Here is a 25,142-nt window from a genome sequence, read left to right as displayed (position 1 = left end):
TTAAATAAAGGTTACGCTGACTAGCCATACCATCTTGTTGCTCGGTGGTAGTCCAGCTTCGGCAGCACATCGTACGTACAGTGTTTAACAAATTTGTTAGACCCTCTGTCATCAAAACAAGAAAACCCAAATAAATCTTTTTAAAACGAAAAATTACCGAATGCACTGAACTGAGTTACTGTTTTTATATCCACATGGGATTTCTCTGGGAAATGAGTAATTAATCAAGCATGACGTTCAAGCACTAAAACGAATTATTCAGGAATGTAAGTAAACAACAGCAACTTTGCATCTTATTCACAAAATAATAATGCGCTTGTCTAGTTTTTCTGCTTTTTTAATATAAAACAATAAATCTGGAAAATTTTAGATAACAGCAATAATTATATTATGCTGGTATAATTTTCATTTTGATTAAAGAGCTTGAGCATACTGGTGGCTTAACCATTACAGAATCATAAAATATGATTTTGGTAAAAACCAGTACTGTTAATTTAGCATAAACTTTACAATTGATGGTGGTCTAATAAATGTGTTGAGCACTGGAGATCTTTTAGGCTTAAAATCAGCGGTTATATAAATCAATGAAAATGTTTTCTTTCTATAGCACTTTAATTCAATAGCTGTCGTTCATGAAACATTTTTTACTGTGTTTAGGTGTGATAGACAGGAATACTAGTTTTGATGGGAAAAATGTGTTTGGAAGTTATGTGTGTGTTTTGTTGCTTCTTGTTTAAAAGCAAGCAGTGGGTGCAACACTTAGCAAAGGTCTACTGTTTGAAATCTACATTTGATTGACATCACTCACACTTTCTCTGTCACTTAATTTCTCATCTCGGACACACATTTACAGCTTAATCCAGCAATATATACATAAAACAAACCCATTAAAATGTGAGATGTGATTTTGACTGGACTATATTGTGTTTCTCTTCTTTCACATTTGAGTAGACTGGTTGCCCAAGAGACTGGGATCAAGTGTTTGACACTGATTTGAAAGGCAAATGAGGACAAGGAATTTCAACCAAAGTTTCCTTGTCATGTCTTGGATAAAGAGGCTTTGAATCGAATTCACTTTACTTTTACATGCTCCATAATCAATAAATTTTAAAATCGCTCTGTGCTAATAGCCACTACGGCTGGCAGTAAATGCCAAGAACGGGAAGAATTGCCATCACCTTTAAACACCGCTGTTCCCTCCGGACATATCCAGAACTTTCTGTTTTATTATTTCATGCTAAGAGTGAAAAGCCCGGGCCCTCTTAGTGAGAAACCAGAGGCTATAAAATATTTACAATATAATAACACTTTTATTGCATTGTTACACACATATTATTTCCCTTTAAGCTCTTTGGGAGGTGTGGGTGTGGCCTGGAAATTTGTTTCCCTTATTGTCTAGTCAACTGGATTTTCCCTTCTGTTAACTCTGTTTGCCATCCCTGATGCCTTTTCTGTACTAATTAGCTAAATGTGGCAGGAAAGAGTGGATTTAGGAGGACACACTGACATCATACTATAGTCATGCGTAGAGGACAGGACAACTGTAATCTTTGCGTATGACTATCCTGCCGTCAGTGCTTCCTCCTTGACTGTCTTTCGTTTTCTTTTAGGTTCTTTGTTCACACAGATACTTTCATATTCGGGGAAAGTCACTTACTTGCTTTCTTGGATCGCATTACGCGACAAGATTGCTACCTCTAGCATGTCACAGCCAGTAGCTGTTAGCCAGACTGCTAGCCATTGGAAACAGCTAGCTCACCGTCACCGCTAAGTCTCATTAATCTGGACATTACTATATATCTTGTTTGTTTAATTCATACAAAACATAATCTTATTAATCTCAAGTGTCTTGAGGTTTATTATTATTTGCAGTATTTTTTTGAGAGGTGCTTTAGAGGTCTTGGTAGACAAATGTTGCCCTTCAAGACTATGCTAAGCTATTAGCTGCTAGTAGTAATCGAACTGCGAGACTCGGAGAGGTATTAGTCTTTACATCCTGACACGTGGTGCGAAAGTGAATAATTTTTTCCCCAAACATGAAACAGTTTCTTTAAAGCTTTCTGTGCAGACACTGGTCAAACAGTAAAGCCTGTTCAGTGATTGTCTTTGTAAAACAGCACCTTTCATGGCGAACAACGCGATAATCGCAGAGCAAGCTTTACTGTTGACCAAGCTTTCCTGTCAGTTTGCTCATTGCTTTATATCTAAAATCCCTTCCACTAGTCACGCCTCTCCTTTTTAACCCTTTGCCAGTAACCCTTCTGTCTTTTCTTAGCGTGATTAACCCTTTCCTCTTCCCACCTTGCCCTCCCTCCCTCTCCCTTGCTCCTCTTCTGCCTCTAGGTCGGATGACAGCGACTCCTCGCTCTCAGAGGTGCTCAGGTAGAGGAACCGTATCTGTCTCTCTCTCACTCTCTGTTTTCCCATTTGCCTGTTGACTCACTCGGTGTCATCTCGTCTCCACCAGTCGTCAGCGCCTCACCTGGCATCTTCATCTCCACCTTCATATTCCATCGGTTGTGCATGTTTTAACCGCAGACCACTTCTCTTGACCCACCCAGGCTTTTCCATCGCTGTGATCTTGCATTTGTGGTCACACAAGTGAACCACACCACTTTTTTTTCAGGCTGAAGAAACTGGTGGAAATTAAAGTAATTACTCCTCTTAATGGTCTCCATGGTCAGCCACTTGGTAAATTCAGTCTTGTTAAAGGACAGAGGATTGATAACATATGAGTTAAATGAATATTTGAACGTCTACTTAATAGACACTCATGCATGTCTATTAATTGCGTAGCTGGACTCTGCAGTCATTTAGCTACGTTTAAATATAAGAGTGAAAGCTGAAGTGTAGCAATTGCAATTCATGTTTTTACAGGGCTTTTTGTCCCTACCTAATTCTTAACCTAAGGAGCCCAGTTTGCCAGCTAACCAGAAGCTCTTTATACAGATCTAACACATTATTTATAATAATTAAAAATAACTTCGATCAAACTTTAGATGTGTTTGTGCTGGTTTTGCGTATGACAGTATTCATTCTTTCTTAGACAAAACAAAGCACACCATTTAGAATTTTAACAGATTTAAGTAAGCAGTTGCTAGAAGTGGCTTCCTGTTTAGCTGCAAATCAAATAAGCATCCATCCATTTTCTTCAGCTTATCCAATTCAGGGTCAGGGGTGGGGTGGGGGGTGGGGTTGTTTGAGCCAATCCCAGCTGTCATGGGGTGAGTGGCGGAAAGACCACCAGTTCATCACAGGGCTAATACAGAGAGACAGGCAGTCATTTACACTCACATTCACACTTATGGCCAGTTTAGTGTCACCAGTTAACCTAACCTCCTGCATGTCTTTGGAAGCTGGAGTACCTGGAGAGTCTCACACAGGTAGAAACTGCAAACGCCACACAGAAAGCTCTCTACTGGCTGGTGGATTCAAACCAAGGACCTTCTTGCCACCTTGTGTCCCAACAAAAAAACATATATCCCAAAACCTCAATTAATTTCATTAAGACAAACACATGGGCCTATATATAGTTTTTATCGGGCATCTGTATTCCTTTTAGTCACACACACAAATGGATGCTCCTCTCACCAGGACCCTTCTGTCTTTTTTTCTGTGCACTGCAGAGAGTCCCTCCCCTCTCGCATGTTTTCATTAGTGCTGGTCTCTTGGGTCTTGGCCCTGCAACATCCATTAGCAGCTCTTCCATGCTGCATAACACACTATAGCACACGATGATATCTTCCATGTATGCTGATAGAACTGAAACAATTTCTGCTATTTGGAGCATTGCAGTGCCATCAGAAATAGAGTGCTGCTCGTGCAGCGTGTGCCGTACGTCCTTTTTCGAGGAAAACGAGCGAGCCAAAGAGAGAGACCGAAGAAAATATCCAGACTAATCAACTAATGCTATATGCTTTGTTTTAATTTATTGTCAGGTCACCAAAGTAGCTCGGTTAAGCTAAGATTCTATTAAGAAAGGTAATAAATAGTGTTTCTGGTAATTACTTTAGATTAATTTCCATTTTAATCACAGAGAATGGAACATGAAGACTTTAATCAGGCAAAATAATGGGCTAAAATTAGTAAGGTTTATTTAACTAAAACCCCTTTAAAAATAAATTTATGAAACATACATATTTAATCCCTTCCTCTCTTCCCCATATATTAAACATGGATTGCTTTTCTTCTTCTTTGTAAACTCAAACCAGTCACCAGTTTTCTGACATCACCTTTTCAAAAGGAACTGAAGTTGAAGAGAAATGGGTGGGGCTGACTGTGTTTGCACCATAAAGCTGCTGTCACAGTCTGACTTTATATCTGTATTCCTAATCAGACTAATGCTGTCGTCTTGTCACACCTCACCGCTCACCCACATGTGTCACATAGCCCTTTTTCCTGGGCCCCAAAAGGGCATTGGCTCTGGCGTTGCAGAGAGTCAGTTCCCATCTAAGCGATGGAGAATGGACTCTGCATGTGGTGCTGCTGACGTCTCGGTGTGGTGGGGTTTATTTTTGAGTTCCGGGCTGCTGTGGAGTTGGTCTTCCAGGCTGTGGCTGCTGTCATCAATTATTTTGAGCTTCTTGTGTGCAGTTTCTTTTTTTTGTTTCTTTGGGGAGGTGAAATTTGGCAGACGTGCATGCGGCTTCTTTTTACTTGCTGATGAATGAGACTTTTGACTTTGGTTGGCGTTCTGAAACACCGTAACAGACATACCAAGTATGATTTGCGGTTTCACTTTTGATTTGACTTGTGTATTTATTTGTGTGTGTGTTGTCATGCTGGACATGAGCATCCGTGCTGTGAAACAGAAGATGAGCATGTTGTCACCCTTGACAAGTTTGAAGCACACCCTTCTGTATTTTGCTCACTCCGTGCAGAAACGAATCTGTCCTGAGTTTTGTGTGCATATTCTTTTCTCTCCTCACATCCTCCGGCTCCTCTTCAGTGTTTTGCCTCTTACTTCACCCTCTCTCTCTTTCTCACACACACACACACACACACACACACACACACACACACACACACACACACACACACACACACACACACTAACCACCACTTGTGAAGCCCATCGGGGACCAATTTTCCCACAGCTCTCCCTCTTCCTCTCACCCGCTCCCTGCTCTGTCTCACTCCGCTGACTGCTCTCCAGGCACTCTGGGACCCTGGCCTGTCAGTGCGACATAGATTGGGATGGTGAGGGGAAGCAGAGGTCCAAGCTAGAGAGACTGAGTGCACATAACTGTGTGTGTGCATGTGTGTGTGAGGGAAAGAGAAAGAGGAGTTGAATAAGAAAGCAGCTCTTACTGCTGTAGAGCCTTAATTGGGCTGCTCAACAACAAAAAGAAAAGAGGGAGGGGAAAGTGAGATGGAGCGGGCAGGCTACCTCCATCAGGAAAGTGTGTCTACTTGTTTAACTGATACGGTGTGGGCATAAATCTGTTTACAGACACATTTCGGGTGAGACATCTCACCTCTTAAAGTAGGCCATTAAGTTGTAGGATGAAGGCCCCTGCGCCTGAAGTGATGGAAACACAATTGTGTGCGTAGTTTATCCGGCGCTTTCAGTGAGCAATGTATGGGTTTGTATTGCTTCTGTATAGTCAACAAAAAATGCATGTTTGTGGTCAGCCTGTGCTTTGCAAACCTAAATCTTGCTGGTTGATTGATTTTGGAACCACTCTGACACTTTCTGTGTGCTTGTGAACCGTAGGGGTGTGATCAGTCCCATCGGAGGTGTGAAGGGGGGTCGAACTGCACCCCTGCAATGTGTTTCTGTAGCCGAGGGCCACTCAAAGCCAGTGCTGTGTGTGGACGCTACAGATGAGCTGCTCTTCACTGGATCTAAAGGTAAACACATCGCTAAAACAGCAGCGTTGGAGTGTTTCCTTTGAAATGCATTTTACAGAGTTTATCAGTTGAAATTGATTCCTCTCAATTAAACTGAAATTGTGCCATTCTAAGTAAACTGTTACTGTAGGATTTGAGCAAATGTTTCTGCGATGCTTCGTAATTTTGTTTAACAGAGTGAGAGGAGGAAGGGATTTTATTACAGTCTGACAAATAGTTGGACTGACTAGTGGACTGTTTGTAATGCATTTGACTTTCTCCCCTCTTTCAGATCGCACCTGCAAGATGTGGAACCTGGTAACAGGTCAGGAGATCGTCACCCTCAAAGGCCACCCAAACAATGTGGTGTCTGTCAAATACTGCCCCTCCTCCTGTCTGGTGTTCTCTGTGTCCACCTCCTACATCAAGGTGTGGGACATCCGCGACGCGGCCAAGTGCGTCCGGACGCTCACGTAAGTTTCATGCAGGGAACCCATCGGGTGGAAAAGTTTAGAGCTTTTTCCCGAATTACAGCCTTGCTTGGAGAGATTTAATGGAAGTGATTTTAAAAGGCCTTTTTTTTTTCTTTTTCTGCTCAGCGATGTGCCTCCAGTTGAAGAAATATGACAAGCTAAAGTAGAGGAAATGACAACTGCTGATTGCACTTACTTCTCTGATTCTTGTGTTTTTTTTCCACCTTTCTTCTTCCTCTTCATCCCCACAGCTCCTCAGGGCAGGTGGTTTCAGGTGATGCGTGCGCCGGCACCACCACCCGCACAATTACCTTTGCTCAGGGCGAGTGTCAGATCAACCAGATAGCTCTCAACCCGTCAGGATCAGTGCTCTATGCTGCTGCTGGAAACACTGTTCGCATCTGGGACCTCAACAGGTACATTTGTTGATGATCTTATCCGTTAATACATTATTATATTCATTGATCTACTCATCAAGTTACTGCTTAAAGACTCTGTGAGTCATTCATGCGAGCTTCATCTATGCACTTAATTTCTTTACTGCCCACTCTTTAAATTCATTTAGACATGGCTGTGGATGTATTCACTTATTGCATGTTAATAAGCCAGCGAGCTGATTAGCATTTGATAGAAGAGCTTCAAAAAGGCTGACAAGAGATTTAAAAAGACGGCAAAAAAAAAGCAGTGCTGAGGATATGAAGCGTGATCACGAGCATGTTTTCTACCAGGAATCATTTCTGGGATCCTGTGGAAGCATCTCTCTCTCCTCAGTTTTTATGCTTCTAGAGGGAAATTATTAACAGATTGGACCAGACAGTTTACGCTGAGGGGCTCAGAACCATTTAATGATGCATAAGAACCCCCCAGAAATGAAAAATGAATGTATTAAACATTCCATTTCTGCCCATGGCTTTGCCGCGTCTCTGCAGCTTTACTTCACTTGTGAGAGAGAAACTGGAATTATTCAGCGACACCTCAAAGTTCGTTCAAATGATGAATTTCACAGACCTTTGTTTCACCTTGTTTTGGTTTCTGCTTGTTGTGTTTGTGTATTTCGGTTTGTGTGTAGGATGCAAGCGATGGGGAAGCTGACAGGTCACATCGGCTCTGTCATGTGTCTCACTGTGGGGCAGTCTCTGCTGGGCAAAGATCAAGTAATCACTGGCTCCAAAGATCATTATGTCAAGGTACAGCTTAAAACAAACCCCACTCATTCTTAATCTATCTGAATATCATTGTCTGTCACCTGATAAATCAAAGATACACACAAATGTTTCCTTTCCTGTCAGGTGTTTGACGTGGCAGAGGGAACTCTGGGAAACGTAGGTCCAGCTCATAACTTTGAGCCTCCACATTATGACGGCATCGAGTGTTTGGCTGTGCAGGGAGACGTGCTGTTCAGTGGATCGAGAGACAACGGCATCAAGAAATGGGAACTGGAGCAACAGGAGCTCACACAGGTGTGTGGATGCTTGCGTCTCTGTGTTACAGGAGGGGTCTGAGCAGACCTCTGTCACTATTCTGAGAACATAACCAACACTTGCTGTGGGTTATTAAAAAACAGGGCTTCATGTGGCAGATGTATTGATTCCCACACACTATGCGAGGTCAGTAGGTCTGAGTGAACAGGAAGAAGACTTATTTTATATTCAAGCGAGCGCAGAATTCGTACATCACATTTAAAGAATGCCTCCTTGACTGCGCATCATCGTAAAATCCTCATGAAATGTGGTACGAACCTGCCTGTGAGGCTTTTACTTCACGATGTCTTGACCGTTATTATCTGCAGGGCAAAGTCAATCTTTCTGCAAAGTGTAAGGAGTGCAGATGGAACGCGGCACAGTGCTCTGGTAGATAATTGCCCTCTGATCCTCTCTGTCAGCGGTGAAGGCAGTTTTAATGAATCGGTTCTCTGGCGAACAAGTGCAGATTAACAGGAAACAAATTAACAAGTCCATTATCCAAAATGTCACAAATTATTTTTCCTGTTACTTTGTTTAAAAGGAAATTATTCCAGTTGCTCATGCGGTTTAGTGTTAATTGCCATGTGGTCGAGTCCTGATGTTCATATGTGGTGCCAGTTAATAGAAAAATATTAATTCGGGGACCTTTTTTTTTTGTTTTGCATTTTGTGTCCCTGCTTTTGTTTTTGTTTTGTTTTTTGGAGCCAAAACAAACATCCTCTGGCCTTAACATCAGCACAGAAACTGTGCGCTGGGAGCTTCATAGTATGGGTTTCCATGGCTGAGCAGCTCCTGTAGGTGTGTAATAATATAGTGTAGGAGCATCTATCCATATTAATGCATAGTTTAACAACCGTCCTTAAATCCATGAAAAATGATGACAAAAAAGATACTTTAAATGATGGCAAATATTTGGAAACAATCAATCTCAAACCTTTGAATTTCTTCTTGTCCTGTTACTTATTTTCTTATCTCCTTATCTTGTCCTGATTCTTATTTGTAGTCATATTATAAACATTTCTCAGAGAATACTTCCCTTGGAGCCGGAGTACCAACTGACATTTTCCTTATTGATCCCTGTAATTGCGACGTGTCTATCGAGACCGAAGCTCATACATCAGCTTCTGGAGGCGGACACACCGGCGACACAAACGAACATTTTCTGGCCCACTTTGGTAGAGACTGTACCCCCCCCCCCGCCCCAGTTATCCGACACTAGCACAATGGTGACAGCGAAGGGCTGTGTTTCCTGTTCAGTCAGTGAACAGCTCCCTGCCAGCGCAGTTCCCCTTCGTGTCTTTACCCACTCTGTGGAGAGTGTCACCATGTGTAATGTGGCAGGAAAGCACTGTGTCAACATTAGGGTGTAAGAGCTCACACGCATCACAGCCGCAGGTAACAAGGAGGAGAGTCAGTGTGTGCGTCTGTGTGCGTTTGGTTGTGTTTATATGCAATTGCTGATTTCTGCAGTGTCTCCTGTGTAGCCCCTGTTGCCTGCATACGTTAATAATGCATAATAATCCACCTCGTGGGTGGATGTGGCTCATTTACATGCATAGTAATTTGCATATGAAGCTGCACTTTCTAAAGTTTAGCAACAGTGCTGTTTAGCCTTTGTTTATAATTTCCCCCAGGGATCAATAAAGTATTCTGATTCTGATTCTGATTCTGATTTTACCCAAATTGACAAAACAAAAACACAAGATATTTTTCCTTTCTGAATTAAATCGGCTCAGTCTTTGCTGTGGTCTGTGGCTTAAGACCCTAACCTCATTTATGAAGCAGCCAACAGGATCCGTTTTACAGCCTTCCTAACTCAGTATTCTCTGTCTAATTATGTAATGGGATCAAACTGTGGCTCGGGGTATAATAGAATATATTACAGTAGAGTCTGAAACTGCACTTCCTTCAGGACCTCTGCTCTGAGCCTTGCTGCTCTGACCCCTCTGTTAAAATGCCGACGCTATAGAGTTTTTTCCTAGAGGGATATGTGAAGCAATTTGTTCATAATCACTATAAACTGTAGTTTAGCGATTCCCTCTGGCTTGATAAATAGCTTAATATACCTTCTGAAAAACAATTTCAAGCGTGCATGTTTTTTTTTATGACTTTATCGACCTGCTTATGCCGTGGATGTCGGAGAGAGCTGTTGCTCTCTGGAGGTGTCGGCCGGCATTAACGCTTACGGTGTGCATATGAAAAAAGTGAGTACATCCAATATAAATTGTTGGCTTTATTGACATATTTACATAGGGAAACACTGGATCCTCATTGAAACAAAGCCTACAGACAAAGCTGACACACTTAAAGATAAATGTGAGGAAGAAGATAACTTTTTCAATGTTTTATTCCACAAAGTTGTAAATGGGGGTAATATTATACTGTGAGATATTAAGTGTACCCTTGGCCTCAGAAGCTGGTACTGCAACCCGTTAGCAGTAATAACTTCTTGTAAATGTTTTGCATAACAGTCTAACAATTTCTGACATTGACTGACTACTTCACCGTGCAAGTTCACTCAGCAGCAGCAGCATCTTTGTGGGTTTTCTTATATGTAAAGCCTGCTTTAAATCGAGCCTCTATAACATTTCAGTGGAATTCAAACCAGGGCTTGATTATGCTGTTGAAAGGGTCATTTCTGGTTCAAGCTACCTTCAGATGGCCTAACATTATCTCCAAGTACTCTTTATAAGATGCAGAATTTAAAGTTGAATTAATGGCGTCTTGTTCCCCAGCTTCTAAGGCTGAAAATGGAACCCAAACAGGTCTACGGTTATTGTGGTCAAACTGCTCTAACTTGATTTCTATGTTATTCCAAACACTTTTCTCTGTCTGTTCATTGGCAAACTGAGTTTTTCTCGAATGTGGTTTTTGGCATCAAAGGCACTTTCTTGCAAAGCCGCCCATCCATCCATCCATCCATTCATCCATTCGCTTCCGCTCATCCTTTCCAGGGTCGCGGGGGGCGCTGGAGTATATCCCAGCTGTCATAGGGCGAGAGGCGGGGTACACCCTGGACAGGTCGCCAGTCTGTCGCAGGGCTAACACACAGAGACACAGACAACCATTCGCACTCACATTCACTCACAGATTCACACCTATGGGCAATTTAGATTGACCAATTAACCTATCCCCGCAAAGCTGCCCATTCAAGTTTAATTTGTTGAATCTGATTATAGACACTGACTGTAACCTGGACTATTCTTTAACACCAACAAATGCAAGAGTTACCCGCAGATCCAGTGACAAAGGCTCAAGGTCACAATTGGCAGGGCCAGCAGTTCTGTACAGATGTTATTATTCCCTCAAAATCGACGTTATTTGCAGAGAGCTTTTTTTGGAGGTCTTTTTGAATTCTTTGACAGAGTCATGGACATCCACCTTTTTTGGAGGCCTGAGAAGGCCCTTTAGTACTTGGCATTGTGACACCACACACTTAAACAGCACAGCGATTACTAGGCCTTAAACCAGGTGTAGATAGCCTCCATTTGTCATTATGTAAAGAGATTGTAATCCTTGGTAGCCCTGAAACTTCAATGGTTTAAAAATGTATTAAAATTTTTGATGAAAGTACTTTCGTGCTTTTCCTTGAGTACCTAACCTTTATGTAAAGTAGCTTTTCAACAAAAATCAGCTGCTGGCTTGCAGGTATGTCAGTAAAGCCGTTCACACGTCCATGTGAGGACATATGGTCTCAGGAGGATATGAGAGATTTCTCTTTTTGCTTTCAAATTGCATTGCTCATGTGCAACTTCCATACAGGGAGTGCAGAATTATTAGGCAAGTTGTATTTTTGAGGAATAATTTTATTATTGAACAACAACCATGTTCTCAATGAACCCAAACACTCAAAAGCCTGCCATCCATGGATTCTGTCAGTGTTTTGATCTGTTCACCATCAACATTGCGTGCAGCAGCAACCACAGCCTCCCAGACACTGTTCAGAGAGGTGTACTGTTTTCCCTCCTTGTAAATCTCACATTTGATGATGGACCACAGGTTCTCAATGGGGTTCAGATCAGGTGAACAAGGTGGCCATGTCATTAGTTTTTCTTCTTTTATACCCTTTCTTGCCAGCCACGCTGTGGAGTACTTGGACGCGTGTGATGGAGCATTGTCCTGCATGAAAATCATGTTTTTCTTGAAGGATGCAGACTTCTTCCTGTACCACTGCTTGAAGAAGGTGTCTTCCAGGAACTGGCAGTAGGACTGGGAGTTGAGCTTGACTCCATCCTCAACCTGACAAGGTCCCACAAGCTCATCTTTGATGATACCAGCCCAAACCAGTACTCCACCTCCACCTTGCTGGCGTCTGAGTCGGACTGGAGCTCTCTGCCCTTTACCAATCCAGCCATGGGCCCATCCATCTGGCCCATCAAGACTCACTCTCATTTCATCAGTCCATAAAACCTTAGAAAAACCAGTCTTGAGATATTTCTTGGCCCAGTCTTGACGTTTCAGCTTGTGTGTCTTGTTCAGTGGTGGTCGTCTTTCAGCCTTTCTTACCTTGGCCATGTCTCTGAGTATTGCACACCTTGTGCTTTTGGGCACTCCAGTGATGTTGCAGCTCTGAAATATGGCCAAACTGGTGGCAAGTGGCATCTTGGCAGCTGCACGCTTGACTTTTCTCAGTTCATGGGCAGTTATTTGGCGCCTTGGTTTTTCCACACGCTTCTTGCGACCCTGTTGACTATTTTGAATGAAACGCTTGATTGTTCGATGATCACACTTCAGAAGCTTTGCAATTTTGAGACTGCTGCATCCCTCTGCAAGATATCTCACTATTTTTGACTTTTCTGAGCCTGTCAAGTCCTTCTTTTGACCCATTTTGCCAAAGGAAAGGAAGTTGCCTAATAATTATGCACACCTGATATAGGGTGTTGATGTCATTAGACCACACCCCTTCTCATTACAGAGATGCACATCACCTAATATGCTTAATTGGTAGTAGGCTTTCGAGCCTATACAGCTTGGAGTAAGACAACATGCATGGAGAGGATGAAGTGGACAAAATACTCATTGGCCTAATAATTCTGCACTCCCTGTACTGTTATTTTTTATTAAACTTTTCTGGCATTAAACACCTTTTTCAGATCGTCTGTTGCAGGTTTTAATTCAAGGTTGTGATACTGTGATCTTAAGTTTAGCTTTTTTTGTATCGATCATTAGCTGGAACCTGTAAAGTCCATTAATATTATAGAAAGAATAATAGAATGATTAAGCAGCTAGACATATTTATTAAAAACAGATGTTGCCAGAGTAGGATCCTTCCTATATTCAGCTGATTATTGTTAGTGTTACACTTTACACATCTGTGAGGGTCAGCTTGGATCCATTTGCGTTGACGTACTATAAATTTCACCATCAGAGGGTGAACACAAGGCTCCATGTGAAATTCCACGTCTGCTTTTATTTTTTTGTGACCTGGAGATACTATACTTGAGAAGGCTGTCTGAGTATAATCCTTATGTGTGAGCACCATGGGCGGGTGTTCAGGTTCTTTCTGTCCTCTGTTAACATCTTTGTCTGCTAGCAGGCAATGTAACCAAACACAGTTTTCATCCAACAGTTACTTTGTCTTGCTGTTTTAAACACACACCTATGTTTATTCAAAGCAATGTGAACTCTGCAGTAGATTATGGGGTTACAGAGGAAATTATAGCTATTTGGATAATTTTCCTCCTAACATTGAAATCTCTCCCAGCTCGGACTATTGTTCAGTAGCAGTTTGTGATTTGCAGGTCTGCTGTAGCATAAATTAACCTTATTTTTAATGGTAAATTGCGTTCCTGCAGAGTAAGAAAAAGGGGAATAAGATATGTTCTGTTTTAAATTGTGCATCTTTTTCGACACATGCCAATCAGCCATATACATTTATAAGTAACTGTTAGTACAAATTAGAGAAGTAGAACAGACAAAAAAAACCCTCCACCAAAACGAACCTGATGGGAACAAAAGTAAGGAGTGACTTTAGAAGAGTGCGCTGTTGTTTTGATTAAAAGCATATCTGAAAAATGCACGAAAATAACATTAATGTCAGAAGCAAATAAAACAGGCAAAAGCAGATTAACATAATAAAAGTTATCCTCCTGTGCAGGTGTTCCACTCTTCAGAGCTAAATTAATCTGCAGCCCAGTAGGCTGAGATAAACAGAATAAAAAAGAAAAACAACAGCAAAGCCAAAGCTTAGGTAATAATAAAAGTTTAATAAAGTCCTGCACAAAATCCAAATAGCGTTTTTGAATATTTCACCTAATTTTAAGAAAAAATAATAAAATAAAATAATAATAAAATAATAAGGTTTAATATCTCCCCTCTGCTAAGACATGGTTCATTATGTTCTTCATTTTTTCCCTTTATTTCATAAATAAATGCAATAAAAAAAACAAACAAGTGTCCATTTAGATGGTCTTTGTCACAATACAAAAATAAATTCTGGAGCGTGCTCTTGAAATGAATACAATTAATCTCATTCTGACAGTTTCTGCATTTTTGTAATGTCAGTGGGGTTATCTTAGCAAACATGAAACAGATATTCCACATTCAGCTCGTACATTGCGCTGCCTTTGTGAAATACTGAATGCGCAGACACACGAGCTAAGAATAACTACGTAATTGAGTCTAAATACAGTCTCTTATTGAGTCTCTCAACCATACATGTTCTTATATGTTGCCTAGCAACAATGCTGTACCCTTTTCCATTAAAAAAATAAATAAATCCTGTTTTACTGTTGATAATTTCTATCCATTAAACACCAAGCACTTAGCATACTTTATAGAACTTACTTTATAGAACACGGTGACCCAGATGTCTTACAAACATACCTGCTTTAAAACCACTGGATTCATTTTTAATGCAATCCCATCTTTCTTTAACTCCCAACATCTCTTTGCTTTGAATTCACAGCAAATCCCAAACGCCCACAAGGACTGGGTGTGTGCTCTTGCATATGTACCAGGAAGGCCCATGTTGCTGAGCGGCTGCCGCGGCGGCATGCTGAAAGTGTGGAACGTCGACAACTTCACTCCCATTGGAGAGATCAGAGGTCACGAGAGCCCCATTAATGCCATATGTACCAACTCAAGACAGATCTTTACTGCTTCCAGGTAAATTTCATTTAAAACTGTGCCCTGTCATAGTATTGTAACTCCATCAAAGTGTCTAAATACATTGATTAGACATAATGTTATGACCACCTGCCTAAAATTGTGTTGGTTCCCATTTTACTGCCAAAACAGCTCTGATCTGTCGAGGCACAAACTCCACTAGACCCCTGACGGTGTGTTGTGGTATCTGACACCAAGATGTTAGCCCCAGATCCTTTAAGTCCTGTAGGTTTGCCAGGTGGAGCCTTCATGGGTCGGACTTGTCTGTCTAGCACATCCTTCAGATGATTGATTGATTGATTGGATTGAGATCTGGGGAATTTTGGTGCCAGATGAACACTTCAAATAGGTTCTTGTGCTCCTCAAACCGTTGTTGAACAATTTTTACTTTGTGGCAGGGCGCGATATGCTCCTGGAAAGAGGCCACAGGGAATACTTTTTCTCACGTACCCATTGTTGGGGGTCAGACCTGACTGGTCTGCAGCTATGCAGCCCCATTTACAACAAAATGTGATGCAACATGTTATCTGACACCGTTCTATTTGAACCAGTATTAACTTTTGGCCATTAGAGTTACAGTAGCTCCTCACATATGTATATTTAAAGTTTGCATTATTCACTATAGCAATCTCACCCTGCTGTCTATAATAGTGCTCAGCATGTGCATTAGTTTTACCCTTTTGTAATGACCGTGATCTAAACTCACTACAAGGGTTGTTGACAGTAAGAGCAACTGAAGGGTGAGTCTATTAAAAGCATGGATGGGGTGTGGAGGTTGGGAACCAGGGAGCGTAGTGCTTACAATTGAGTTTTATAAACTAGTGGATACTAAAATGTTTGCCCTTTGCCAAAAATGTTTTTCACAGTGAAATTCTAAATGATGCTGACTTTATCTCAGGCAGTAATCCGCAGGTATGTGTCAGCAGTGAGAAGGTCATACTCCATCCTATTTTTGGCCAGATTTGTTCTGTTGAGCTCGCAGCGGCATCAGACAAAGATAATGCTTATTTACTTGTAAGTGTGTGATGCAGTGAGACATTTTGTGGTTTCCTCAGTCTGCTGGTTTTTATTTATTTTGTTCACTCCTCATTCAGCTGTTGGGCTTTCGCTTGAGATCGACTAACTTCCCTTCACTTCTTATCCTCGTCTTTAATCTCGCTGTTTCTCGGTCACCTTCTCTGCGGCTCATGTTTGGTCTCTCAAACCGCCTTCCTCCTCTCCTCCCTTGTTCTTCACCCCTTCCCTTCCTCCTGCCCCTCTGCTTTCCCCCGTTCTGTCAAACCCAGTGACTGCAGGGTGAAGCTGTGGAACTATGTGCCAGGCTTGACCCCGTGTCTTCCTCGACGGGTCCTGGCCATCAAGGGCCGAGCCACCAGCCTCCCATGATTGCCTGTTCTCTGCTCACCAATCCTTCCCTCCTCTGGTATCGTCTTAACTTACTTCCTCTTTCTTCTCCTTGCCTTTTTTCTTTTCCCTACTATGAATTTTCTTACGTGGGTGACACAAGTTTGTATCTCTTTGCTTTTCTCTTTTTTCTATTTATTTATTTTTTTGTTGGTGTTTTTGTTGTGCCGGTCTGTTTGGCTCAGTTTGTAATCTGTTCGTGGTTAATGGTTTGATTGCGGACCCCTTCTTCCACAAAGACAAACAGCTTCTTCTCGACTGGAAGCAGCTCACAGCTCTGTTCTGAATCTGTCATTTGTGTGTGTGTGTGTGTGTGTGTGTGTGTGTGTGTGTGCGTGCGTGCGTGCGTGCGTGCGTGCGTGCGTGCGTGCGTGCGTGCGTGCGTGCGTGCGTGTGTGTGTGCAGATGTATTCTGTCTGTGCGTGCTGGCCTATTAAAAATGACTATTTTGACATTTAGTTACATAGTTGCTTCAGTGAGATTTGAAGATGTGAAAATCAATGCCACCGTATATTTGTTTAATCAATAATGGGCAGTATTTCTGCCGGTGTTCAGCAAACATGGCTGTCTTCAGGGTCCGTCCAGGCTGCGGGGGAGATTTTAAGATGAGAATTGTTTTATTTATTTAGATATAAGCTGCAACTGTGAGTGTATTCATAAAGAGGTAAAAGAGAACAAGGGAAATGGTATAGTTGTTCAACTTGAGACTTCCTTTGATGACAGCAAGCTGAGCCGAAGATGGTAAGATTTTCATTTAGCGTGAGCAGGATGGACAGGATTAGGCTGAGCAGTATGGAGATAGAGTTAGAGACTCAAGGCTGGTTTTGACATGTGCAGTGGAGGGATAGTGGATATATTGGACCAAGGATGCTGAATATAGAGTTGCCATGTTGGAGAAAAAGAGGAAGATTACAGAGGAGGTTCATGTATGTAGTTAAGGACGACATGGAGAGGGTTGAAGTGGCAGAAGAGGATGCTAGAGAAAAGGTGAGATGGCAGTAGACAATCTCCTGTGGCGGAGCAGTCAAAAGAAGAAGAAGAAGACCTTTAGTTATTGAGTTTATATCCCTTGCAGAAACCCTGCAATTAAGATAAGTTAACTAATTGGTGCTGGTTGGTGGTTTTTGGTGCCTTTGGGCTAAGCTGGGTTCTGGCTTTCTGGCTACAGATATTTAGTGCAGTCTTGTGACTGAAGACGTCCTATTTCATAGAAGTGTTTGAGAAAATCACCCTGAGGCTAAAGTGATCTCAGTCATCAGTGAACACTTCCATAATGATCCCTCAATCTATACCTGCATATTCCTTTTGTGAGCTACAACCTCAGAGTAGAAAATAAAAATAAAACAGGCTTTAGCTTGGAAAAAGCTCCATGTAGTGTAACTAAATTCATCCCATGATTCGCTAGATTATAGCAGCAGTAACTGTATGACTTTATCAGTCTTTTGCAACACTTTTATTCTTTTCTTTTTCAGCCTTTCTGTTGTAGATTTGCTGCAGTGCTTGAGACCATCTGTCGCACACAGGGATGTCCACTCCTGGGAAGATTGGCGCTCTGTTAACACACCAGAAAACTGCCAAAGTTTCTGCTTTTATAGGAGTGCTCACACTTGCTCATGATCAATTAAACCAAGTGAATTTGATTAGCAGTACCTGATTTCTATTTGCCTTCTTAAGTCCTGTGGAAGCAGTAAGGCTGTAGTTAATGCTGTGAAAAAAGAAATGATCAAGTCAACACTTCAAAAACGCTACTTTGTGACCAGTGGGTGACATCACAGCACTACGTCCATCTTATGTATACCGTCTATAGCTTAAAAAATCCACCCAGTCTCTTTCGCTTACCTTTACCAGGGTTGCGCGAGAGGCTGAAGCCTGCTGCCATGGAGCGAGCAGCGGGGTAGACTTTGGACAGTCTTATGAGCAACATATGTGTGTAGTGTTAATTGAAACTGCGATGTTGTTCTGTGCGTTACCCAATTGACTAATACAAAGTGGACCTGAACGGTGAGAATGAGCAAGCGGAACTGTGAAAATGAATCTGCACGGTTAGCAGAGTAACAGTGATGCTGTGGGCGGGTTAATTGGATTTACTTGTTGCAGAGTTATGAACCTGCTCCTAAACTTTAGGTTGGAGAGGTGTTTTTACTATGACACCATGTGGAAGGGTCTTTAATGAAGTCTGTGTGTGTGTGTTCGAAGTGCTCTTTGAAGTTCGTGTCTTTGTGTTGTGTCTGATGTACAATGACTTGTTTTGAAAGCAGGAGTGCCTGATTGATGTTCTGTTATTTTCTCCCCTTTGTTGTGTTCGCCTTGATTTTCGACTGCTCATCATCCCACCTCTCTGTCTCTTCGTCTCCAGCGACAAGACGGTGAAGATCTGGCTGTCAAAGGTGTGGAGGAAGAGGTGAGAACCGGCGGGACGGCGGTTCCTTTGTCAGCCATTTTTCCACAACTTGAGCCACTGATCTGTGACCTGCTCGCTTCTACCACAGAAATGTGACACTGAAATCACAGTTTCCAAGGCGATCGGAGTGTCTTTTTTTGTCCTTCTTTGTCACAAGGCAACACGACAAAGCCGAGGTGAAATATGTAGTCAAAAGAAAAAGTCTTTGCCTTTCAGATTGTTTTTTACTGCCAATTTGAAAGTGCCATTCAAATGTGGTGCTACTTGGAAAAGATAAACAGCATCGTGCCTGGCTGTGTGTGTGCATCAGGCAAAAAGGGATTCTCTCCTGACATGAAAACTACTGCAACTTGGTGTCAAATAAATGAAAAAGTGTCCTTCTGTTCCTTCAAACAGTGAGCTGGACCTGCTCAGAGACATGTGTATTCATGCATCTGTTGTTTGAAAATTAAGACACAGCCTGAATTTAAAAAAAACCCCAAGAGGGACGCTAAAGAACTGAGACCTGTGTTCATCCATTCGGGAGCGTTGTGGCTGTTAGGACACTGAACATAAGTGGACAATCATACTGTGTGTTCACAGCAGTGGATCAACAGACTATCTTGGAAATACCATCACTTAGTCTTCTGCTTTTGACTGTGTTTTCTCCCTTTACGATCAACTTCCTCTCACTATCTTAGTGGAACTTTATTGTTTTTCATTTTTGTAATATCTTGTGTTAATTTATTATTTTCCCTACCTCAGTTGTTTTGGACTTACAGTATGAGGTGGGAGTGAACATTTTTACGGGTCTCCGTGTACAAAAACACCTGGTGCTCCACATATTGAAGTCTTTTTTTCTTTAATGCTCTGAGTAGCTCCTGGTCTCTGTGTGGATTTGTCCTCTGTGGGCCTCGGGTTATCAGACTGTCTGGCTGCTGACCTTGCAAATAGGAAACACGTCCAGTAGCACAACCGAGGTAGCACTGGTCCTGGAGGACCCGAACAGACTTTATTATCTGCTCTGTGAAGTGCTAACTGTGGCAAAAATAAGAAACACCCCTGCAGATGCACACGACACAAACAGAAGACGCTCCTCACACGTTCTTGAGTGCCGCATCGAGGGCAGAGAGCCAGATCATTATCCAAACCAACCTTCAGTGTGTGTGGCTCATACCTGCCATTTATCCTCGACGCAAAGCATAATAGGAGCGCTACTCGTTTCCCCCGGCCTTTTTTCCTGCTCCACTCTGATCTTTGAGGTTAGTAAGAGTGTCAGACTGACCAGCCTTACTGAGGAGTCCACCTCTTTCCCAGCTACTTCTCCAGGAAGCCAATTTAATTAGAGGTCTCGCAGCTCTCGCCAGCTTTTCAGGCAAGATTACTTGGGTGAAAGTAGGTCATAACTGAGAGGGATTTATTATTAACATCCCAATTTTCTTCCACCCACTATTTGCTGCTATACTTACAGACAGGAATAAACTTCCTATACCTGTGCACTGATGTACAAATCTGTTTATGTGGCAGATTATGTGTGTGGGCAGCACATACATATGCACAAACTGTGGACACACACAAATAGACAATTTCAGAGGATGTTTCGGTTATCCATCTTGCCTGATAGGTCCTGGCGTCCCTCACTGTGTTGATTTAGTGTCTCTTTAATGAAACGGATTCAGCACTGCCATGTTCCACTGAGACAAACGTACACATCCATACATGTCGACGGGTGACAGCGACTCTTTAAAGTAATTTAAAAATCTCCTTTGTTTTTTTTTTGTCTGACACTTTAAAATGGCAAGCATTCACATCTGTTTATTAACTTTTCCTGTACTGCTCCAAAATGACAAGAGCTTCTTTTAACACATAGATGTCTTACCGTTCAATTACAAAAAAACAGCAACACACAATTCACACTCTCTTAGTATTACAGCTAAGCTTCGTTCAGTTAGGCAATATCACTCGGTTTGTTAAAAAAATAATATATTGGTGATTTAGTGCACTTTTCCTTATAAAAGACCCAGAGACATACAGTATGTAGTTGAGTTAAGTGATGCTGGGATCATAAAACAGTGTTCACGTTCAAAAGTGTGCTGAGAGTATGAAGTGCTTTCAGCAGGCTTTCTATCAACTCTGCTCTGATACGTGAGTATGTTCTGCTGCTGTTTCATGTGTCCAACATGAGTTTGAAGCTGCTTCCACTCCAAAAACAGTGACATGCAGAAGTTTGAGCACCCCCTTTAAAAATGTCTGTTAGTGCCAATGGCTTGGCAAGTAATGTTTGTAAAAATTTTATTTTAGCGTTTTTTTGCAAAAAAAGGTTTCCCCAGCCACTGGCTTAAACATAAGACCAAAGCTCGATTTATTGACTTAAGTATTTATTTTTTTCATCCAACCAACTGAGCACTCAAAGCTTTTTCTACAAGTTTCATTCAGAAAATTCACTTTCTACCACTGACACAGAGTCACACTCCAGTGGCACATTGTGGCTAACTTCAGTATCCTGGCCAGGGTTTTCCCGGCACGTGGACTGAAGGAGTCAGGGATCGAGCCACTGACTTTCTGATTGGTAGACAGCCCACTTTACCACCTGAACTCTCCCCAGACGTCTTTATACACTGTGACCGCAAACTTCTGTTCTGACTTCATCGGTCCACCAGACTTCTCTTTAGGATTTCTAGACCTCAACTTAACCATCCATCGTTCCTTTTAACCACCATCTCTCATTTATGTTTACTAACTGACCGCCTCCTCAAAAACACTTTCCTATCTTCTTATAGCTGTTGCTGTGTGGGCATCAATTATTTACATTTTTAGAGTGCTAGGCAGCTGCTGAAGGAGGACAGTGACTGCTCTAGTGTTGGAGCATGAGTATTTGCAAAGCCTTTAATAATTTGCATCATCATCAAGCCACGGCCCAAACGACAGAACTAAGGTCTGAGATCTCAGATCTCTTGGGATGCTCAAACTTTTGCGTGCCACTGTATCGGGGTTTTGGAGTTCTTTTTTTTAGGTGGGGAGGTTGTAATGAATGCAAACATTTTTATGGGGTCAGTATGATGAAGCATTCTTGGGTGTTATTTTTGCTATGATTAGAAACTCAGGTAAAGGTTGAAGGATAATATTAGTCATAACTTGACCCTGTGAATTTAGCTAGCTTTTTGAATCAAACAAATGCCTTGTTTGACAGATTTTTTTACTTTGAGAAAAATGGTACTGTCAGTCTGTAAAATAGCCATTTTCATGTTTTGATTTTGCATCTGATTCCCTTTACTTGTTATCTTTGTACTGTGCTTTTGTGTACAGAGCGTACACAGTTAAGATAGCATCTTCCCAATTTGGCCAAAGAAGAAGATGTGCACTGAATTTTGACCATAAATATGTACAAAATAGGGTATTTGTATAGTAGTTTGAATATAAAACTGGACTGAGTGTTGAAAAATGTGATCAGTGGGGTAATTAAACTCCCAAACTAACAAGTTGTATACTTTGACTCCACCGTACACTATGTATTTATCTGTGCCAATTAGCCAAACTGACCCTGCTCACCAGGTTGGTGATGTGTTTCACATGGTAATAATGCTGAGAAAGGATTTAGCTCTTTTTTCAAAACATCTCCATATTTCTATTTAATGCTAGGATCTTGTAGTTCTGTAGCTTTAGGCACTCTCTGTGGTGCCCTGTGCTTGTACATTTTCTGAACGATGCAGATGGTGCTGATCAGAAGTCCAGAAACACCTTTGGGGGGGAGGGGTAATTTAAATGATGTACACCTGAATCAAAATCTCCTAAATGTCTGAATTTGGACTTGTTGACTGTTAATGCGTCACGCAAAAGATGCAATACAAAAATGATGACTCTGCATAAAATCTACTCAGAGAGTTATTATAAACATGCAGAAGCAATAAACTATCATCTGACCTTGGATCAGCCCAACCTTGAGTTGCCCCAAACTCTGAGACTTGTACTTCAGCATCACTTCATTACTTGACGATGTGTAAATAGTTGTGCCAATTCCTTTTCACGTATTACAGAGGAGATGCCGTTGAGATTAAGTGTCGCTCCTTTCTCATTGGCTGACTTCAGCTGAATCTCTGATAGCTAGATTTAGTCATACTTTGAAAATGAACACAAGGCTGTTTTGCAGCTATGTAATTAAGCCATGTTTTAGACTCAGTTTACAAAGAAAAGCTCCAGCCATGAAAAACATACTGAAAAGAGGACATCCATTTAGATCTGTAGTAGGAGTAGAAATGAGTAATAATAATGTTTCTGCTGATATATTATGTAAGATAATAATTCAGTCATAAAAAAGACAGATCCCTGTTGTCCCTTTTTTTTTATAATCATGGGAAGAAGAAGTTGTAGATTTTTATAGCTCCAGCTGATATGTTGCTTAATCTGTAAAACCCATTAATCTGTAATCAATAGGAATCTTCCTAAAGACTAATTTTGCTAGTAAGTTAGATGAGATAAAATAATAACATTGGCCAGACATATTTTGTGTGGAGCTATATGAAACCGTTAATCATGTTTAATTGTTATCAGTTAGTATTTTAAATTTACTTATCTGTATAGCACTTTCTGCCATGTATAATGTTGCAAAAACAAAAAGTATTTTGCAGTGGTGGCTAACCTTTGGCTAACCTTAGCAGGGCTAGCTACAGTAGCGTTGGGCTCTTCCTAGCGTCCACATTCCAGTGCACAGTATCGTTGCACATCACGTCAGATGCCTGGTTACTTTCCAGTTTATCCTGACAAAGCTGACATACAGTCTCTCTTAATTTAGTTTTTTAAAATTCTGCACAACAGCACTGGCTAGCATGGTTAGCACCAGATGCCACGGTGGCGCAGCAAGTTCTTTGAACCAGTTATTGCCGTTGTACATGAAGAAAAAAAGGACAATACATTTAACTGACTAGCACTTCTAGCACTGATTAGCAAGAGCAGCAATATTTAAATGTCTAGTCGACTAGTTGCACATCTTGTTAAACATTAAATATCCAAAAGCAGCACCCCCAGTGTTAGTTAAAAAAGCAAAGCTGCGAACAACAAAACAAGCGCTCACACAACCATTTGCTGAGCCCCACTACAAGTTAGTGTTGGTACATGTTCACAGTTTATGTTGATAGCTGTGGAAATCCACAGCTATATATAAGGACATACTTGGACAGGCGTCACAGTGGTTTGATTTATTTTTATCTATTCTTGCAAGGTCATTTTCTTTTGCTGCAGAAAATGTAACAAAAACCCAGCGAGCAAATCTGATGCTCTTTAAAACAGGTTTCAGTGCTCATTTCCCTCCAAACCAAATAAAGATGAGGGCAGAGCTGCTTTTGTTACTCCTTGCTCTCATTGCTGTAGTTGTTCCAGTTCTGAACAGGTATTTTTGTAATGTAGCCCTACACAATGTGAAATTGTCATTTGGTTTAGGAAATAATGCTAGGGTACTTCTGTAGGTGGTAAACTGCTTACTTGCTACTGTCATTTACTTCTGTAAAGGATAAAATAGACAGTGCTACTATTATTATCTCTTTACACAGGATATTGATCACAGTAGAGGCCCGTTCACAATGTTTTAGCATGTTTACAAATCCAAATTCGCTTTTTCTTATTACATTTTTGAAACTATGACTTGGTCTGTTGCTGTTTTGGTGGTGGGGCTTAGCAAATGGTGAATTGACTGAATACAAAATATAAATCTATTCGTTTTCACAGGCAAGAAAATTCAACATAGGACTACAGAACAGATTGGAGAGTCAAGCTGCCAGTCAGACCAATCGTGTGATTACCACCTTTAGCCCTTTGTTTCCAGCCCAGCCGTCTTATGACTGTATGGGGGGGAAAAAAACTCAAGTAGTCAGTCTCTCAGCATTAGCCTCATGCCTCATCCAACAGGCCTTACTGCCTTATCAAACAGAAGGTGCACGTAGGACATTGATAATCATTCGCCAAATATCCTGAATCTCTGATGACTGTAGATTGTCCTACAGATTGTGGAATTCTGTTCTTAGTGAGTCACCGTCTCTGCTTGCTTTATCATTATGGCTGAAAAAGACTTTCAACTTTGCCTCAGGCTGCTGAGAGGATAGGATCGTGTCTAGGCACAATCAAGAGGGCACTTTACGGCTCTGCTGCTTGTCAGTGAATCTCTATCACACACCAACACACGTCTCCTCTGCAGCGGCTCGAGTGCTTTTTTTCTCCTGGTGTGTGTAGCATGGTAACACAATATGTGGCAGTGTCTGTGAAAAATGTACTTATGGGACATTCATGCAGGGTCAAAGGTCATGTGTGCCTTTTATTGCACAGACTACTCCCTCTTAAATGACTGTAAATATCTGTACTTTTTTTTTTATATATATATATGATAATGTGCATGCAACCAACCCATGTAAAATAGGTTTGAACTGTAAATAATGTAAATAAATATTTAAAGAAGGATCCAGTGTTTCCTCAAGACAATAAATCAGTTCAAAACAA

At 41.4% G+C, this 25,142-nt stretch overlaps 1 protein-coding gene across 7 annotated transcripts in view; it reads left to right on the top strand.

Moving 5' to 3' along the window:
• Positions 1 to 25,142, top strand: part of kif21b (kinesin family member 21B) — a 67,783-nt gene extending 42,641 nt beyond the window's left edge. For 2 of the 7 annotated variants that reach the window (XM_080301930.1, XM_080301928.1), the window contains 8 exons: positions 2,344 to 2,382; positions 5,717 to 5,853; positions 6,125 to 6,305; positions 6,557 to 6,721; positions 7,375 to 7,492; positions 7,595 to 7,765; positions 14,676 to 14,875; positions 16,162 to 25,142. In XM_080301930.1, the coding sequence (XP_080158056.1) occupies positions 2,344 to 2,382; positions 5,717 to 5,853; positions 6,125 to 6,305; positions 6,557 to 6,721; positions 7,375 to 7,492; positions 7,595 to 7,765; positions 14,676 to 14,875; positions 16,162 to 16,261 (1,111 nt within the window). In that variant the 3' untranslated portion in view covers positions 16,262 to 25,142. The remainder of the gene's footprint in view (positions 1 to 2,343; positions 2,383 to 5,716; positions 5,854 to 6,124; positions 6,306 to 6,556; positions 6,722 to 7,374; positions 7,493 to 7,594; positions 7,766 to 14,675; positions 14,876 to 16,161) is intronic. The other 5 variants (XM_080301932.1, XM_080301929.1, XM_026168366.2 and 2 more) reach the window with 4 other exon arrangements.

The sequence above is a fragment of the Astatotilapia calliptera genome, chromosome 5, assembly GCF_964374335.1.
Source record: "Astatotilapia calliptera chromosome 5, fAstCal68.1, whole genome shotgun sequence".
NCBI classification, from domain to species: domain Eukaryota; kingdom Metazoa; phylum Chordata; class Actinopteri; order Cichliformes; family Cichlidae; genus Astatotilapia; species Astatotilapia calliptera.
Note: the sequence above shows the minus strand (reverse complement) of the source record. Positions and strands in the feature narration are given on the sequence as shown.